The 16,088-nt window shown below is 46.4% G+C and overlaps 4 protein-coding genes across 4 annotated transcripts; all 4 read right to left on the bottom strand.

Annotated features, from left to right (window-relative positions):
- Positions 1 to 387: 387 nt before the first annotated feature.
- Positions 388 to 3,567, bottom strand: TEOVI_000006400 (uncharacterized protein; the record flags this gene model as incomplete). Its single annotated transcript, XM_067220011.1, has 1 exon — positions 388 to 3,567. The coding sequence occupies one exon, from the start codon at positions 3,565 to 3,567 to the stop codon at positions 388 to 390; it is 3,180 nt and encodes a 1,059-aa protein (XP_067076112.1).
- Positions 3,568 to 5,519: 1,952 nt separating this feature from the next.
- On the bottom strand, positions 5,520 to 7,193 carry TEOVI_000006300 (dolichol kinase, putative; the record flags this gene model as incomplete). Its single annotated transcript, XM_067220010.1, has 1 exon — positions 5,520 to 7,193. The coding sequence occupies one exon, from the start codon at positions 7,191 to 7,193 to the stop codon at positions 5,520 to 5,522; it is 1,674 nt and encodes a 557-aa protein (XP_067076111.1).
- A 1,124-nt stretch (positions 7,194 to 8,317) lies between these two features.
- TEOVI_000006200 (Leucine carboxyl methyltransferase/Cupin-like domain containing protein, putative) lies at positions 8,318 to 11,617 on the bottom strand (the record flags this gene model as incomplete). The annotated part of the gene is made up of 1 exon (XM_067220009.1): positions 8,318 to 11,617. One exon carries the CDS (start codon positions 11,615 to 11,617, stop codon positions 8,318 to 8,320), a length of 3,300 nt encoding a protein of 1,099 aa, XP_067076110.1.
- Positions 11,618 to 12,008: 391 nt separating this feature from the next.
- Positions 12,009 to 15,077, bottom strand: TEOVI_000006100 (PPR repeat/Pentatricopeptide repeat domain containing protein, putative; the record flags this gene model as incomplete). The annotated part of the gene is made up of 1 exon (XM_067220008.1): positions 12,009 to 15,077. One exon carries the CDS (start codon positions 15,075 to 15,077, stop codon positions 12,009 to 12,011), a length of 3,069 nt encoding a protein of 1,022 aa, XP_067076109.1.
- Between the last annotated feature and the right edge of the window lie 1,011 nt (positions 15,078 to 16,088).

Raw genomic sequence — 16,088 nt, 5'->3', positions numbered from 1 at the left:
ATATATATATATATATATATATATATGTATACGAAAAACATTAACCAATATGGTAGAGACAAAGCCCCCTTCCTCCATACTCATGCTGGCGAAAACTTTAAAACTACAACAAGGAAAGATACCGGTGAATTTGCTTCGGGTAAGATAAGGAGTCTAGAACAAGCACCTACAACCGGGGGTTCGCAGTTTTATTGTTCACAATACAGCCCTAGGACACGATAAAAGCCCATTTCACTGTAACTCTACATAAAGTAACGGCTGAATCTCCTCCGGCAACCAGCATCACAAATCCCACCCCAACAAAAGCGCAACACACACACACACACACACACACAACAACAACAACAAACAACACCCATCCTCACGACGACCAAAACCTCCGCCACTTTACATACTCTTCCACATGTGTGAACTCCACATACTCGTTGCGACACATGCCAATTCCTTTGTTGAAAGTTCCTCGGTTTTGTTGAAACCACATCCAGAAACAAGGTACCGGATGAAAAGTTTTCCCTCCACCGCCTCCTCCCATGTCCCCTCCAATGCTGCCTCAAATTGTTCATAGTTCATGGTCACAACAGAGTTGGACTTCGCACGGTAACTAAGCAGACCATTAAAGTAAAGTGACAATGGATCTTCATAATGAAGCATGATAGTCACCAGGTAACCACGGAGTGCGTTGAGTGTAATTGGAGCAGAGTGTGTGGCTAGTTGGTACTCAGAGATGATTTCACTGGGGCCCATACTTATCACACCGGAAGCTCTCTTATATACATGTTCAAGTAATGTGAGTACGTCCTCCTTTTCTATTGCTTCCTCTGGGTTGGAGGAAGGCCAGTTGGCCGATATCTGGTGCATTACGTACGTGATGTAATGAATACGTGTAGGGGACTCGAAACCCCGAATGCAGCTAAGGTAGAGATCCACCAGTGGCTGTGCCGCCATCGTTGCATCAAAGTAACACAAAATTTCGTACATGGTCTTCGCCACGAGTTCTGGGTAGCAATAACGAGACTCTAGTTCCTTTACAAATGACTCTTGGAATTCCGTCAAAACATACGACTCCCTGAAGACTGACTCAACCAGCATACGTACCATTTCACTATTAGTTGCTCGAGTTTTAGTTTGCTCTAGGCACCGGAGGTACCGCTCTTCCGCCCGTTGAAAGTGGCGTTCGCACGAGTTTAGTAAAATGTGCCCGATAGTAGACACATCAATGAGTCTCGGAGTAATCGGCCTATAGCCGCCAAACATATTCTGGTAAAGCAACCACTCTGGCGACCGGTTAGGTGAAAGAGGGTTAAGGCGTAAAAACACTGCAGTTGCGGGTGATGTTGAAGAAGATGCCATAACACCTTTCAGGAGGCTTTTTGAGTAGTTGGATGGCTTGAGTTCACCAAACAAATGTGACTTACTCAACATTTCGGCCACTTCATTCTTATTTTGCTCGTGGGCGCAATCGACACGTGTAAATATCGTCTTACCACCCCATTCCTCAAGAGCCTCCGACACGGATAGATTGTTTGAGGAATCATCTCCTTTAACAACTGCCTCTTCTCGCAGTACATTGCGATACTTTATATGCATGAAGCGCGTCCCCTGAGGTACAGCAAATGGTTCAACAGGGTCCACATGATTGACAGAACACAGAAGAGCTTGTGTATGCTGTGCAGGACCGGTAAAGACGTCGATTCCACAGTGAAACTTATTGGCGCTCACATCCAACATCGGTTTCATAAGAAAGTGCCGCATGAGCTGCTCTCCTTTCGTCAAGTGGCTGCTAGAGGCGCCGCCAGCCTTCACGCGCTGGAGCAGTTGATCGCCTTCGTCACTCGTCAGAAGGATATTCGCCACCCACTCTTCTTGCTTTCGCTTGGCCTCTTCGAACATTTCTTCAGGAAGATCCACGAATGATTGGGGCATCTCCAAAGGAAATTTCTTCCCCCCCAACTTTTGGATAATCGGTGGTTTTTGCGGTTCCCCAGCCTCTCCTTCAGATTTTCTCTTCGCCGCCTCTTCCGAGTCATCTGGTGACGATGCTGTGCGCAGATGACAAAACGAATCATTAGGAATTGTATTTGAGGAAGTGTCGGGATTACCATCGTGGCTATAAAGAATTGATACCTTCCTGCTTGGGGCGGGTACCTGCGCTACAGTGTCATCCATCTCCCTCACTGCCGAAACACTATTTTGCGTGTTGGATTCTGCTGGACTTGTTGTTTGCGCCCCTTTATACACAGCAAGGGACATCCTAACCTCTGGACCGTCAGGAAGAGCATCGTCTACCAATTTCAAAAGTTGCGGTGTAGTCTTAGAGCTTCCACCCTGCCGAATACACAACCTGGCCACCAGTGCCTCGTACATGCGAGGGTCGCTCAGGAGGGAGGCGAATACATCCGTCTCATCCTGTTCGTCATTTATTAATTTCCCATCACGTGGGAGTAATTGCATATACCGTTGCTCACACAAGTGCATCTCCTCTATTAACAGAGCAACGACACCAAGTGTTCGCCTACACTGTTCGTACTCTCCGGCGTAATCGCCAAACAAGACGTCCCTATCGTATTGGTCAAGCAGTTCGTTCATACGACTCTCCAACTGGCTAAGCATCACCAAAAGCACAACTCGCTCATCGCCCTGTTCAAATAATCCTTGGAGCAGGGTCATTCGCTTATCTTTTATTACCTTGTACGCATCCTTCACGAATACAGATTCGTTATCACTGAGACACTTCCGCAGCCTGCAAATACGCAAGTGGAGGTCCTTATTTTCTTGCAACAGCCGCAGCCGCACGTCATCGAATTCGTTCTTGATTTTCCTATTCTTCTCCCGCTCGCTCGTCAACTCATCCCTCGCGGTCACATAGCTTGCTGCATATCGCTCATTCTCCCTCTCAAGGCGACTTACTTCATTTTCATAGTACGTTACTGCTTCTCTAAAATTTTCAAGTTCCTGTCTTAGTCTTGCCAGATTGTCTCGTGTGTTTCCAAGGTTTACTTCGAGACGCAATGCGGCATTCTCGCGTAGCAGCATCTCCGTTTGATCAAAATATGTCGCACCCAGCTCCTCACTCTGCCCGGAACCTTCGTCCTCCGGATGAAGATAACTGGCAGTGAGGGTGGGTTGAGTAAATATCGCCCGACAAAATTCCATGCGAAACATTCTCAGCATGTTACCGAACTCAGGCGATTGCTGCGCAACCGCGCGGGTGACGGAGTCGTACAGCTGAAACGTTTTCATGGTGCGTATGGCGCTCGGTGGTTCCTCCATGCTGTTCGTTACCAGCTCCTTTAGACCTACTTCGTACTCTAGGAGGACACTTCGCCAGCGTTCTTGTATCATAATTCGGTTTGCCCTTGCTTTACTCTCCGATGCGTTCAGCGACAATGGGTTTTGTGAGGGGGTTTCCCTCTGCCCGGACGCATTTTGAATGGCGGGGAGACCTCCGATGCTTGTCACATTCACATCGCTACTCACCACTCTTCTTACATTTTGAAACCGGGACGAATGCACCCTCCCCGCCTCATTACTACCGCCCGCTGCACTGTAGTTGACGCAGCCGTCCATTTCTCTTCGATATTTCTTCCCCCCCCCTATGTTCGCACTGTCAATATTCGCGTAGCGGCGCACTGGTGTTTGTCAAGATGTGAGTTCCTTCTCTACCCGCGGAAAAGGAGGGAAAATGAAAGGTCAATAACAAACAGGAACAGAGCAATATACAAGTACCCTTACCACTTCTAATTAAAGTTATTGATACTATTATTAACAGTGTGTCTGGCGAAATGATTTTGTGGTGTAATAAAGGAAATGGGACGTATTGTTGATAATGCAAAAGAAAAACAAGAAAAGAAGTGGAAAAAAGATGGAGCAATTACATATACATAAGTAGTTTATATTGAGTAAGAAAACAACAACACAAATGTGACACGTGTTTATAAATAGAGGGTATACTCATCATGTTAAAATACAGCGCTCTCTTGCACGAAGGGTATAGCGCGTGCCTCCGAGGGAAAAATCGAGTAGGTATGGGGACAAAAGGGGGAAAACATAGCAGAACAGGGGGTGAAAAACGACTCTCAACAAGTTAAATAAACGAATACGTTCGTATATTTCATAATAAATACAAGGTGTTAGGATGCTGTGGCGGTGGAGGGGCAAATAAGAAAAAAATCACGGAAAGTGCCAACTCAAGTATGCGACCCAAGAAGAAGTGCCTTGAAACTTTAAAGGAAACAAAGAACGAAATGAGGGAAAGTTTTTTTTTGTTAAATACCGAGGAGGAAATACAAAAAAACACAAGCGAAAGACCGAATGAAAGGGGAATGCACTATGAAAGTGACTCACTTGACTAGTGGGGGAATATATAATCCTCTAGTACCAGCTTCCGTCCTTCTTCTCTTCTTTTTCTTTTTTATCTTTGCTTTTGTGTCTTCAAATTTTTACGAAGAAGCGGACATTTCTCTCCATGCTCTTAACCCTCTTTTTTTTTCGTTTCGTTTCCCCTCACGTCTTTTCTTTCCTTCAACACAGTTTCCCTCCTTTCCCCCCCTTATGGGGATGGATGCATTGCAGATGCACATTCAAATATAAACGCATACAAGTAAATTTAAACATATTTATAATTTATTAAACCATTAATATAAATTTTATTATTATATCGCCCGTACGTGTTTTTTCCTTTATATTCCCCCCCCCTCACACCCAGTATCCGCAACATCTTTTTGACCACCATCACTCTTTAGTTAATTGCACACTCTTCTTTTTTTTTAAAAAAAGTATCCTTTAACAAAAAAAAATGTTGTATGGCAGATAGATATAATAATCATTAAAGTTGCCCTCTTATACCAATGCGCACAGTCTGTCGACGCAATGCGCCAATACACACACACCGACGACACGCACCAAAAAAAAAAAAGTCACACTTTCGTCGTGACAAAAAGCAACGATATATATATATATATATATAACAACAACAAAGAGTGCAAGAGGTCATAAACCACATGACTCCCCATCACCACTAACATCAGCAACTATAAAAGGCGTGCAACCAAAAACATATGTAAAAATCAGATTCGTGATGAAGGGGGCAAGGTAATTGGGGTTGGGAGTCCCATGAAATCTACAGACAGCTTACCTTACAGCCACGGATTATGCATATCTAAATTCATCTCCTCTTTTCCGCGTTCCTTAATTCCTCATTTGCTCCCTTTCTTCCTCCTTTTCTCCACCCTCCGGCTTTTCCTTTTGCTTCGCTCCTCAACCCCGCACATTCGGTATGACACAAAAATGTTCACGATCTCCCACATCATCTTATTCCGTATTTCTCCAGGTGTATCATCATTTGCGCTTTCAGCTCCCTCTTCCCTTTTCCATATTTTTTTTATGTACGTATGAGTGCATGAGTGTATGTGTGTGCTTGGTTTCTTTTGTTTTTCTTTTATCTACCTTCTTTCAATTAGCCCGTTTCCCTATACTGTGTCAATTCACGTTTCTTAATTCCCTACGAACTGGTGAACCAACTAAGCACAACTATCTTCACCCCACCCTGAAAACGCGAATAATGTCGTCACAGCCCCATACAATGCTAAAGGAAGCTGCAAGTTGTCAATACCATCTGTAAAGCACTCCGCAACGCTACACACAACAACGAGAACAAGAGACATGGCCGCTTGGCCGTGCTGTTCCACGTTAGACACAAACAACACGAAAACCCAAAACACAACCCCGCACACAAACCCACCTAATGTTCCCGTGGTTGTCTTGTGTGTAATGGTTGCATTAGCTCTTTCAGTGTAGACATTATTGCTAAGATATCGACCCAGTGCCCGTCTGTAGGAAAGAAGAAATGAGCTTCCAACAATACCTGCACATGCATCAACAACGCCGAGCGACACAAGGCCGGGAATGACACTGATAGAGAGCTCCAACAAACTATTATGATGCTCTGTTTTTCCGTTGCGTTCACGACGGTAGTAAAGCATCATGGAAAGTCCCAATCCATAAATGAGATAAATATGCGTGCGGACGACACCTTTGATGGAATCACGGCTGTCGATGTGATGGACCACAAAAGCATTTACATAGGAAGCGCCGCTCACTCCGTAGTAGCGCCCCAACTCCAATAATATGGAGAGGCTTGTGGCAACAGACAACGATAACGAAAGGAACTGGGGATCAGCAATAGCGGCAGGGGTGAAGGCTGCAACGGCCAGAAAGTGAAACAACTTCCGTCTTACAACCTTACTCAAGTCTTTGGTGAAAACATCCACTACTACAACCATCGAAGGTACGGCAATACTCCAATACACAATTGTTAAGATACGAAATCTGCTGGCTGTTATGTATCGCACCAGCCACAACGCTATATCCTCTCCTATTTCCATGCTTCCCACCGCGTACGCCGACGCTACAATGATCGTTAGAGACATCCAGAAGGCAAACGTGATCCGTGGCACGTTCATAACCTGCTCAGATGATTTTGAGTTATCAAACTTGGCCACTAGACAGAAGCGCGAGGCAAAATACAGCACCGATGCCATCACTACAGCGCACATTATTGCCGTACGACTGACAATGTGTGCTTTGGTCATAACACTGACCGTATGTAAACCCTCTTTATTAGGTGCGTCCGCATTGAATGCACCGACACTACTAAATCCCCAGCCACTAACGGCGTCGAACGCGTAGAAGCCAACCAACCCACCAACCAAAATTGCCTCACTTTCACCAAGAATTCGCTTCAGTGTTACGTAGAAAACAAAACCAAACACAACAAAAACTCCACCACCAACGGTGACGCCGCAGTCCTTAAATGCAATGAAGATTAAGAGCAGCCACACTATGACATCACGAATACCACACATAAAAATTCTGGGACGAGAGTCCCTTTTCCACAAGGTATGAGAGTAGGAAGTTGTCATGAACGACAGAATCGTTGACGCATGAAACTCGTGAGGCAGCATTCTGCACGACATTACTTCCCCCAGTAACCGCTCTGCCAGAAACAATAACGGGAGAAAAAGATGGCTTTCACCATCCGGCGTGGCAACGGACATGATAGTCAACAAAAGCACAGCCATACCCTCCGACGATTGGTTAACTCTCCACGACATGAAAGTTAGTAGAAGCGCCCACAACACCATGAGAGTGGCAGAGTAGGAAACCTCCACTCTCATGCGAGGATATATCATCATTTCTAAAAGATTGTAAGCGGAGCTAAGACTAAATCAATTACGCACGTAGGAAAGGGCGCGCGTGTAATAGAGGGAAGAGGAAACTCAATTGTATGTTTTCCGCCCCCCTCCTTTTATTTTATTGTCCCCTTTCCCACCTCCTTTCTGTGTGCACCTAACACACTTGTTCCGACTTTACGCTTCTACCCTTTCTTGTTTCACTCTGCGCTCTAAGCACCTCAACGTCCCAATTGGTTGACTGCTCACCGTTGTCTCCTTACTATTGAGGTTGAGACGTAGCGAAGCTGAGCGAAGGAAAAACGACGAAAAAAAATCTCCCCCTTCTTTCGCCCTCACGCCTCTGCAGATCGAGGAGAGGATGTATTAATGTATTTGTATAAATGTGTAGTTTTGTGTGTCCTTGATATGTTACACCTCTTACTTTACACCTGCGGCACTTTGCTGATGAAAAATGCTTCTAGATTTGTGCTTCCCTTTCTCCTTCTTGTTGAAAATGTTATCGTCGCTCCTCAACTAAAATAATTTAATATTGCTGGCTCACCCCTCTCCTTCCTTAAAAAAAAAATGGTATTAACAAATCAGTAAAGCCGTCCGGCTAGGTGTCGCTCAAAATAATAAAAAAAAACTCCCTTTCCCCTCCCTCTTGTTTTTGCTCTTTCTGTTGCTGCTGTCGCACTTTTTGCCCTCTCCTGGGTTGCGCACAGTTTAGGCTCAGTGCCCCCAGTGGACTGTACAAGACACCCCACAAAACGGTGGAGGAGACCCCGGCTTTTGGTTGTGGGAATAACTGGACAAAATGTGTTTGCGTCGGAATAGCAACAAGAAAGGGAGTTCAGAATAAACAAAAAGAAAGGAAAAAAGATAGGTTGAGAATATATATGTATATATATATAGTATATTGGCAAGAGGTCGAGTACCCATTGTAGGTGTATAGTCAGTATCACAAAACAAAGAACATACCAGACAGTTACAGATGGAGTTTTTTTTTAATTAATAATTCAGTGCATAGTTACAGGTACGATAAACGTTGTGAGCGCCTTTTGCGACAAATTGTGCCACCGCTACGACACTGGTGCCGGCTTGAAGGAGAAAGTAGTCAAATCGCCCATCCGGAGCGTATGACACTATCGAAGGGCAGTACACATATCATCCGCCACCTCCATCAAGTCTTGTAGTGCCTGCCGCAGCGCAAACTCCACCAAATCTGGTGTCAGCGCTTTTCCATCACTTGTTCGTTCGACAGCAGTTTCAGAAATCATTTCCTTCACTTTCTTCACTATACCCGCGCGAAGGCGCGATGCAGCTGGAATATCTTTGTTGCCGTACAGGTCCTTCTTATCATAGTCCGCATGCGGGAGACGCTCAAAGAAGACATTAACACTCATCGAATAGCTTCCTTCAAGAGTGGTGATATGGTGGAACCATAGTGCTGGTATGAACAGCATGTCTCCTGGGCCGATTTCTACCTCTAAAGCGTGGCGAGATGCATCGATAAATCGAGGAAATCGCATGTAATCCGGTTTATCGATATTGGTAACGGCTGAGGAGCTACCGCTAATATAAAGGTTGTTGTATTCACTGGGAGGGAAAAGTACTACGCGCTTTCTACCCACTATTTGGCAGAGTACGTTGTCAAGCGTGTCGTAGTGCGTCCACAACTGCAGAGGCGGAGCGCTTATCCGCAAGCAGGCTTGGTGCATGCGCGGCTTAATGTGATCGACTGTTGCTGACGGTAGTACAAAATCGTCCTTTAGACCTTGGAAATCACGCCATATGTTCGCCCGCTCGCTCTTCATATTGGATGCCACGGCGCGGAGGTACCAAGTTTCTCTTTCTTCATTCAGTTTCCCTGGTAAGTTACCGCTTTCTGCTAGTGCTGCAGAGCTAGCTAGGCAATGATCGAGAAGCTCATTGAATGACACATGCTGAAAAGAAAAGTTTTTCGTAACAAAATCAAGCAGTTCCGTATTCCGCGCGACATGGACAGAAACTCGTGTATTCCCCTCTACGCGATTTAGATACGCTGGATCACTCCATGCCTTGACACAACAGCCCATGTCAACGTCGCGGAACACCACTGGTTTGAAAGGATGATTCACCAACACCGAGAAACTTCCCACACTAAGGGATTGCTCTTCAACGGGACGCCTTTGTACTGTGCAGCAGATGGAAAAGGCATTAGCAGCAGCTGATGTGGATGTGCTTTCCAATTTGGATACGTCCCAGCTGTGAGCATTACGACCACCGCGTTTCCCACCCAAAAGTAGCAGTAGCGGCTTTGTGGCGAAAGTTCCAAATGAAAAGCATGTGAACCCGCCCCCTAGTACGCCAACAGCGCCATCCTCGAGTGCAACACAAGAATGGCGGGTCCACGTGGGGCACATGGGTGGGAGTTTCAGTGCTTCAGTTATCTCACCAGAGACCGGGTCCAGAAGTAAAATCTGCGTTGCTTGAAAGGACGCACTGGGTTCAGTCGAGGAACCACCCACGACAAGCACTCCTGTGACACCATTCACACTTACTCGACACATCGTATGGGAGAAGCGTGGGCCAACGATTGCGTCCCGTTTGTTGCAAACACCAGTAACCCAGTCAATACTCCACAAGGAACTGTCACTGACGCCACCACGGAGAAGACCACCGCTTAGCAGTACGATGCTTCCCATTGTAGCGTCAACTACTCCACTGGAGCAGCAGGGCGGTGGTATGTCCCCAGAGAGTCGCAACAGTTTCCAGTGAATAATTCCGTCGCCAACACCCCCCAGCCATGCATCATTCAAGAACTCACCGGTAGCGCAACGGCCACCGAAGACAAAAATATTACGCATATCAGTGTTTTCGTCACCACCACTATTAGTCACACTGGTGGCAGCATGCCGATACCGCGCAACCGGCAACTTGCCGTCATCCGCGGTTTGCTGTAGTTTGCTCCATGTCGCCACAATGTTTGCTTCCTCGCCATATCCATCAGTAGGTAGTTCAAGTCGAAGTAAATAAGCATCCGAAGCCACATCTTGAGGATTCGTACGACCACCAAACACCACATAACTTCCCCTCGAGACACGACTCATTGAATGGAACACAAGTGACGGCGGCTCGACACTTAAAGAAGACTGAAGCACCTTGCGATCCCCACTGCGCAAGCTATGGACATGGAGGGTATTCGTCCGCTGGTGACCTCGTGTGACGGAAAACCCACCAAACGATATGATAAGCACATCTCCGCTGAACAACCTTTCTGCAACTGCACCACCATTTCCCCAACCCTCGAAACCGAACCGACCTGTGGGCCAATTTTCCAACCTAAGTGCGTTCTGCTCATTTCCCTGCGACTTACAAGGTAACCCTGCGCACAATTCCTCTTCTTTCTGCTCCATTATCTCTTTAAAGCACGAGTGGTCCGGCATTTCCTCATCTGATAATGTGGTAGCCATTGTAATGCCATAGTGCTCGCACATTTCACACCACTCCTCCCACTCGTCAAACGGCTCCAGTGCCTCCACACGATCGTGATTATCTCCCGATATATAAAATTTTGAGAGATCATGAAAGTTGGCAAATCGCGCTTTGCACATTCCTTGCTGAATTGCCCTCCTTACCATTGCAGCACCGCTGGGACACTCCCCAATACTTAAAAGCGGACTGTTCTTCGTGCGTAACGCTGACAGCATAACCGTGCCAAAGCTGTCCGATGGATGCAGCTGATCATATGCAACAAAAATTGCGCAGGGAAAAGCACTTGCGATTTGCTTGATGAGGTGTGATGCAGCAACTGGAGGCATATACTGCATCACACATTCGGCGTACAGCACAGTTGGATTGTCTGTGGAAAATTGTGGCGATACCTCCCTCAAGCACGTTACAAGATCCCGATTTGTGCTACGTAGATCCGTACCAACCGCCCAGTAGTTGTTACCATAAAGTTTAACTAACTCTCCACCGGGATCTGCCACAATATCCTCTGGAAATGAACCAAATGGTGCCATCTTTACAAGCATTGACTTGGATTGCATAACGGCGGGGAAGTCAACCTCGTAGAAGTGTACGTTGCCGTAATCCGGTCGCTGCTTCAAACGCATGGCAAGTGTATCATAACCAGCACCAAGAGATATCACTTGTACGGGTAGTGCAACAGCATTACCAGTTGGGGGCAACGGAGGGGTATTCACGGTGCAGCGTATTTTCAAACAACGTAAATGGTGAATACATCGCTCAATCACGTCAGTGATAACCAGCATACGTAGATAGTACCCACGGTTGATTAGTGGCGATCGACGGGAGAGTTTCTTCACAAAGAAACGCAAATACGGGTCATCAAAGTACCCCTTATGAACCGCCGACCGCTTGCTTACGACACTATCATCATTTGTTCGCTGAACGGCTGCATCGGTGCTAACCGAACTCTCTTCTACCGCAATGGACATTAAGGTGTTTTGTGAGGTAGCAACGGCTTTATTGCGTGCAACTACCCGCAACTGAGTTGATATGATCAACCCTAGCGCAGGGGTGTGAGAGCTAGAGACAGCACGTAAAGAACAGGAACAAAGGGAAGGAGGGAACATTAAAGAACGACAGTTGCTGATGTACGGGGAAACCTCACATAATTATTAAATAAAAGAATACGAGGGTTACAACATACGAGAAGAGGACACAGCACCATTTTGTGTGGGGAAGGAAAACGATAAGAACATATATATGTATAAAGAAGTTTCCTGTGCTAATCGGACGCTGCAACTTCAACCAACACTAGATCAGTTAAGTGGCATTTTGCAAGTGGCGTTAGCATCCTCCTCTCTTTAACCTTGCTCAGTTGTGTTAATGTGCACGATCATCTGCACCCAAAGCCGTCGTGTCTTCGATTTCAATTTCCTCCCCTTCCTCACCTTCCCTTTCCCTCCCCCCGCTAGGAGTGCATCCCTTCCACTTTAACACGGTCTGAGCTAACTCCAACTTTCCAGCCTTGAGCAAAAGGGTACTGAGCGTCACGCTTGTGTTACGGGAGAGGGTGAACCCTCTCTCTTCCATTTGTGTGAGCAGCGACGCAACCTTAGTGTGCTCACCGGCCCGCGCAAACGCACCTACACACACGTTATAAATAAACTGTGTCTTGGGAAGTTTCTCAGAATCCAAAAGCTCCTGAATCTTTACAGTGTCACGCATTTTAGCGTACATGAGGTAAACTGATTCCACGTCCCGTTGTCGTCGGTCCCTGTGGGAGAGGAGTAGCGACACGTAGTGCTCCACCTTTGGTATATCACCAATGTAGCTAAAAGAAGTTGCGAGGGTTGCCAGCATGCGGCTAGTAAACGGTACACCGGCAGAAACCATTTCTTCTACAATCTGTGTCGTTTCTTCCACCATGTGCGCACGTGAGTAAATGTTGAGAAGCACGGCATAGCCAAATTCTTCCATTGCTATTTGCTTGCTTTTACGTTCCTCCACCAATTCCTTTACGCGTTCGTATCGCTTAGCGCGCCCGTAACCCTCAAAAAGAATATTAAATGTGATGTGATTCTCCTGAAACCCTTCTTCTTTCATTTTTTCCCGCATCGCCTCCATCTTAGTAACGTCCCCGCTTTTCGCATAGGCATTCATTGCCTGGTGGTACGTCACCTGCGTGGGGGCTGCATTGGCGGATCGAGACATCTCCTCTAACACGCACTCCATCTCACTGAGCCTGCCCATCTTTCCAAGCATGTCAACAACTGTCGTAGCCGTTACAGGGTTGGGTGGCACGAGTTTCATCATAGTGTTGAGAATCTGCTGCACCATTTCCACATTGTTGCTAGCCATGTACAAATCAAGAAACTTGTTGTACACGGGCATCGTTATGGTAACCTTGGATTGCAGGAGATCGTTCCAACACTCGTCCACTGCCTGCGCATCGCCCAAACGGGCAAAGGCAGACGCTGCAACGGCGAAGAACAATGGCGACCGTACGGCATTGCTGGTAAGGGCTTCATGGAAATACCGCTTTACACCTTCTAAGTCGTTAAAGTGCCCCAAACCCGTTATCACCTCGCCGAATGTTCGCTCATTTACAGAAACGTGCCTCTCCCGCATTTCTTTGAGAAGAGCGTCGAAACCTTGACGATTGCGGTGCTTTGACGTATCACGAAGGAGAACGCGATAGATATCCGGAGATTTATATGGTATTCGTGAAACCAAAGCATTTAAATCCTCGTGTCGGTTATTCATGGAGTAGTATTGCACGATCTCAGCTTGCACTGCTTCGTTCGCTAGTAATCCGTAGTTCTCAGCTTCTTGTATAATAACCTCGCAACGACTTGTGTCGTGTTGATATGTCTTCAGTAATTGCACTGCAACTGCAGGAGAAAAGACTTGGACATCTCCAGCAGCAACCTTACCTTTAATCTCCCGGTAAAGCTGCTCCACAATTGAGTAGTCCTGCAAAACACCGAACACGCGCAGAAGCGTCGGATACATGTAATATTCAATCTGGATCCCCTTGCTACGCATCTCGTTCATGTACTTCTCTACCATACGAGGGTAGTATTTATCGAGAACACGAAACAAATGCTGGTAAGTATACGCTGTGTGATAAATATGCTGCTCCTGCATCTCCTCCTTCAACGCAATAACCTCTTTAAGGTTGTACGCGTGTGCATACCAGCGTAGCATTTCGTCATACAAACGACCGTCATGCAAGGCACCAGCTTCCTTTAGGCGGTTGAAGCATCGCTTCATGTCATCAAAACGCCCAAGTACGCCATACCCCTTAATAAGTGACGTCAGGTAGGATGGCTCCAAGTTATCAATGGCGTCATTTGCCACAGACTCATCAACTGCACTGTCGAGGAGTTGAACCTTCTGCAGCATAATCTCGTCGCTCACCTTTTGACCTTTCGATAAGATTTCGCTGCAGCGAGCAATTACTGCCGTTTGAGCAGCCATCCCCAGCATGTTAACCCCTAAATCCTCACGAAGCAACCTTTCAGCCTCGTACACATCGGAGGCAGTGCGACACCGCTGCAACCGAGCCCGCATGAGGGTTCCGATAGCTTGGTCTGATAACTGCGCCCGATTGTCCAGTGCCTGTTTCGTCACCTCCTCAAGCATGTCACCATCGCCACGGATCGCTATGATTGCAGCTGAAAATATGGCGTCGAAATCAAAACGTGACCCGTTCGCCGCCTCTCGATGATTCAGTAGCTGATTGGTGAGGGAAATGATACGCCTGTATTGTGAAGTCATTCCATACGTTCCTAGAAGAGCACAATAGTCTTCTGTGCCAATCTTCTCCAAGGGAATTTCTTGCAGGAGTTTCTCCCCCTCCTCATATTTTCCGGACAGTTGATACGATAGTACCGCTAACATTCGCAGGGTTTCGTCACCACGCAGCTCATCAGCCATGTTTTTCATGAGGTCCCGAGCGTTATCAGATCTGTAGGAGTCAAATAGATGTTTTACTAAGGGATAATGCATAGGCATACCGTATTTACGGAATCGAATAGACGCCCGAAAGAGGAGATGCGCCATATCCCCCTGCCGAAGCTCAACACACTCTTTCATAAGACTCTCTACCAGTGCAGAAGCATCTGCTGGAGATATTTCACTTCGTTGCAGTCTCGACTGCAAAGCAATCATGAGAAAGGTAACGCTGTTGCGAAAGTGGGTTATTTTTCGCCGTGAATGAAGAACCGACTGACGAACGTATCGAGCCACATGCCGCGGTTTTGTTGTGAGTATTGCCGCCAGCTGGGCTTCATCGTCTGATGAAAAGGGACGAAAATGCCCACTACGTGCGTTCTGCATAGAAACCGGCGTAGAGGTCACGCCACGCCGTGCGCAAAGCAGTGCGGGGGGAATGGGAAAGGCTGCCACATTCCGGATGCGGACGATCCCTCGTCGCAGTAGTTTCATGTTATTGTTATTATTTATCGTCGTGTGATTAACGGCACAGGTAGATAGCGTTACGTCGTTATTAGAAACCACCCGTTGTCACGGCCTACCGAAATTAAACCGTACGTAGTGTTGTTCCACACACACACACAACAAAAACAAGCTCGATCCACTGTTCCTGCCTGTGTCACTACATCGTTATATGGTGGGAATTTTTTGAGATTTTTTAAGGAGAAAAAAGGTGAAACACAATGCACAAAGCAAAAGAAAAAGAAAAAGAGTAACATTATAGAGCTTGTCAGATCCACAGGTGCGGACATAAAAGAAAGCCTATACAAAGTAACCAAAACCCCAATATCCGTTCCGTCTGTATACACATCTGTCCGTACGTACTGCCACCAATACAAAAGAAGATATAAAATAAAAGAACTCAAAACAGCATCCCCCGTGTCGATGTGATAAACAACTTACTCCCGAATTCCACCCCTTAATTCGTCAGAGTCGGGACGAATTCGATATGAGAGTTCTCTTCCAGCCCAGCGAAACAACATATGACGACGTTAAGTTAAGTCGTGATCAAAATTTGAATAAACACGACCACCACATACTGTGGCTGATGTTGATCGTTTTTCATATTTGTAATAAAACGTAAGGTTGGCACCTCCTCCCCTCACATCCATTAGAAATTTCGTGACGTAACCAATTTTTCCACAGTTCCCAGATAGAAAATGATGGTATATGTTGGTCTGTAATCCACGCGTTAAACCATCAACAGGGTTGGTGACAAAAAAGAAAGATATTTAATCGCCAAGTAGTCACGATAATCGGGATAGAACGGAAATTCATTGCGCATCAAAAGGTAGCAAAAGCGTTCACCCATACCGCACGCAAAGAAAAGAAAGAGTGTTGTGAGCGTGAAATAATGATGGCCCTCAGACGTGCTGCAGCAGATCCCCTAAAATCCGGGCAGTTGTGATTCGACAATATTCTCCGTGGTAGGTTAACAAAATTCGATGCACGAAACGAAAAATA

The sequence above is a fragment of the Trypanosoma equiperdum genome (genome assembly GCF_001457755.1).
Source record: "Trypanosoma equiperdum strain OVI genome assembly, contig: ctg_103, whole genome shotgun sequence".
In the NCBI taxonomy this organism is placed as follows: Eukaryota; Euglenozoa; class Kinetoplastea; order Trypanosomatida; family Trypanosomatidae; genus Trypanosoma; species Trypanosoma equiperdum.
Note: the sequence above shows the minus strand (reverse complement) of the source record. Positions and strands in the feature narration are given on the sequence as shown.